Raw genomic sequence first — 3388 nt, forward strand, 5'->3', positions numbered from 1 at the left:
CTCCCAGAGCCCTCCAGGGTCCTCCCATCATCTCTTTCCACATGTTCCTTCCCTTTTATAGAGATTACTTTTTTAATTGTGGAAGTAGAACACTCATAAGAAAAGTGCATATGAATAGTTTCACCAGCCAGGTCAAGAAATAGGACATTAGTTGTGCCTCAGAAATACCTTCTGAACCCTTCTTGCTATAACTGTTTCCTTGTGGACAATCACTAAGAGTTGAAATAATTATTTCCTTGCTTTTATTTATACTTTTACTGTTCATATACCTAACTATATAATTAGTTTAGTCTATCTTTTAAAGTTAGATGAATGGAATCATATTGTGTGTGTTTTGTGCGTGACACAATTTGTGCAAAATTGTAAGATTCGCCCATGTTATTATGTGTAGTTACAGTTCATTTTTTTATTACTGTAAAAATATTTGATTGTACAAATACCACATAGTTTATCCATTTTATTGTATACAAACATTTGAGTTGTTCCCACTTGTTGGCTACTATGAACAGTGATCCTAGAAACATTCTGGTGCATGTGTCCTGGTAACACACACGCATTACATAGGGTACATAGAGAGAGTAGAACTCAGTCATTGTTTCTCATTTTTTTTCCTTAAAACTTAAACATATGGACCAATATATGTGGATTTTAGAAAATTTCCTTAATATTTAGAGAATAGGTTCTTGTTAACAATATGGAAAATATGCTATCTCCTCCCTACATAACCAGTAATAAAATCCTTGTTGACTTTTAAAAAGTGCATAAACACACACACACACACACACACACACATACATGCTTTTTCACATTTCTTTTTTATTTTTACAGCAAATGGTATCACTTTATAATCCTGTTTTGTAACCTGCTTTATATCGAAAGCTTTTTTTAATGGAATCATACTGCATATTTTTAAAACCTTCTTAAACAACCTTCTGTTTTGTATTGTGCATTTTCCATAGGTTCTCAGTATAGCAGGAGCACTTTTCTTTTTTTAATTACATTTATTGGGGTGGCATTGGTTAATGAACACCCTTCCTTGTTCACCTGTATCTACTCTATTTCAGTGGTTGCATGGTTTGTCATTTACCTTACATACTCAGCCACCTATTAGAGGTTATTTAGTGATTTCCCCCCAGTTTCTTTCTTTAAGTCCCTAGAAGGAGACTTGCTGGACAAAGTATGTGAACTTTTTCTAAAAAAATATTTTTTATTGATTTCAAAGAAGAAGGGAGAGGGAGAGGGAGAGAGAGATAGAAATACCAATGATGAGAGAGAATTATTGACTGGTTGCCTCCTGCACACCCCACTCTGGGGATCGAGCCTACAACCCAGACATGTGTCCTGACCAGGAATTGAACCGTGATCTCCTGGTTCATAGGTCAACGCCCAATCACTGAGCCACATCGGCTGGGCAAAGGGTTTCGATGCCTGTGGCCAAAATGCTCTCCAGAAAAGTTGGTCGAGTGAAGAGAGTCTTGAACTCTAACTAGAGGAGACCCTTCACCCGGGACCAGTTCACTGTTCCCGCCTCTCCCCTTGATGGCAGTGGCAGAGGAGGGAAGGGGACAGTCCAGCCAGAACTGACCCCCCAAGGGAGACCTGCCCCCACCTCCCGATTCCCAGCCTCCCCTGTGCCCTCCCTCCAGGTACGCAGCCCGGGACAAGAGCAAGCTGGCCCAGCTGGGCATCACCCATGTTGTGAATGTTGCCGCGGGCAAGTTTCAAGTGGACACCGGTGCCAAGTTCTATCACGGAATGCCCTTGGAGTACTATGGCATCGAGGCTGATGACAACCCCTTCTTTGACCTCAGTGTCCACTTCCTGCCTGTTGCCCGATACATCCGAACCGCCCTCAGTGTTCCCCAAGGTGGGCTCTGGAGAAGGAGATGGGGAGGAGGTGGGGTGGGTGAGAGCCGGGGCTGTCCATTTTCCAGCGGCCCTGATAGGGAGTGTGTCCTGAGCCCCAAACCTCTCCAGCACCCTCCCACCCATGGTGCAAATATCTACTACCATTTAGTGAGCGTGCCCTCGGAGACTCCCTGGCCACCAACAATCACAGACAGAACTAAGGTCCCGTGTGGTCATCAGTATAACCATATCCCTCCGTGAGAGAGCAGGTGTGGGTAGCAGGCACGGGACCTAGCAAAGGCTCTTGAGCAGACGCTTCTAAAGTGAAGCCTGGGCATAGGGCTGCAGGGACAGGGAGAGGGCAGAACTGGGGGGAAAGAGAGACACAAACCCAGGGGACTCCCACAGTACCCTCCTCTCGCACTCCCCACCAGCTAACTCCCAGGGTTCCAAGGAGGCCAGAGGAAGCACCTTGAACCAGGAGAGGGGAATCCCAGCTGCTAACCTTAGCTCCTCCGCTAACTTACTGTGTGACCTTGAGCCGGTTCCTTTCCCCCTCTGGGCCTCATTTGCCCCACCTGACACCGGACACTGTGTCAGTATTCTAGGACGCTGTGACAGGTGGGCTGAGGGAGGGCCAGAAGGACTTCTGAATCCCAAATGGGTGGGTAGTACGAGGGCAGGTAACTGACGCTGGGTCGGGTCTCCCTGCAGGCCGCGTGCTGGTACACTGCGCCATGGGGGTGAGCCGCTCCGCCACTGTCGTCCTGGCCTTCCTCATGATCTACGAGAACATGACACTGGTGCAGGCCATCCAGACGGTGCAGACCCACCGTGATATCTGCCCCAACTCGGGCTTCCTCCGGCAGCTCCAGGTTCTGGACAACCGACTGGGGCGGGAGACGGGGCGACTCTGACCTGGTGGACAGCCAGGAGCCCTGACCCTCTGGTTAGCGGGGCCCCACCCACCAGCCTGGCCCTGGGGACAGCGGCCTCTGCTGTTTCCAGTGACCTTGAGATGAACATAGCAAGTGGGGCTTAGCGGAGGCAGAGGCAGGGAGAGCTGGTTGGTGCCCTTTTGGCAGGTGGATTCCCCTGACCCAATCCAGAGATTCTTTATGCAAAAGAGTTCAGTCTCTCTCTATAATAAAAGGTTCATCATAATAAAGAGACCTTCTGGTGGTTTGTGGGGCGGTGGCTCACTCCAGGGATGGCCACGCTATTCCAGAAGGCTTGCCGGCTCTGATTTAGGGTGATGGCAGCCTAGAGACAGCGTCTGAGTCCCTGTCAAGGCTTCATGAAGGAGGGCAGGTGAGGATCAGTGAGTGATGCCGACCTCGGGTGCAAGAGGAAGGAGTGGAGCACAGGTGCTGAGAATTAGCTGACCTTTCTTCATCCTGTCCTCCTACCATCACCAAGAGCGAGGTTGCCTGAGTAAATACCAAAGTTCGAGGCATCACTGTCTTCACTATGAGCCACCAGTGTGGCTCAGTTGGTTGGCACATCATCCTGTGCACTGGAAGGTCATGGGTTCGATCCC

At 48.6% G+C, this 3388-nt stretch overlaps 1 protein-coding gene across 3 annotated transcripts in view; it reads left to right on the forward strand.

Annotated features, from left to right (window-relative positions):
• DUSP13 (dual specificity phosphatase 13) overlaps positions 1-3018 on the forward strand; it is a 30622-nt gene extending 27604 nt beyond the window's left edge. For all 3 annotated transcript variants that reach the window (XM_015564991.1, XM_015564992.1, XM_015564993.1), the window contains 2 exons: positions 1647-1867; positions 2563-3018. In XM_015564991.1, coding sequence (XP_015420477.1) covers positions 1647-1867; positions 2563-2765 — 424 coding nt within the window. In that variant the 3' untranslated portion in view covers positions 2766-3018. The remainder of the gene's footprint in view (positions 1-1646; positions 1868-2562) is intronic.
• Positions 3019-3388: the final 370 nt, after the last annotated feature.

The sequence above is a fragment of the Myotis davidii genome, unplaced genomic scaffold, assembly GCF_000327345.1.
Source record: "Myotis davidii unplaced genomic scaffold, ASM32734v1 scaffold2161, whole genome shotgun sequence".
NCBI classification, from domain to species: Eukaryota; Metazoa; Chordata; class Mammalia; order Chiroptera; family Vespertilionidae; genus Myotis; species Myotis davidii.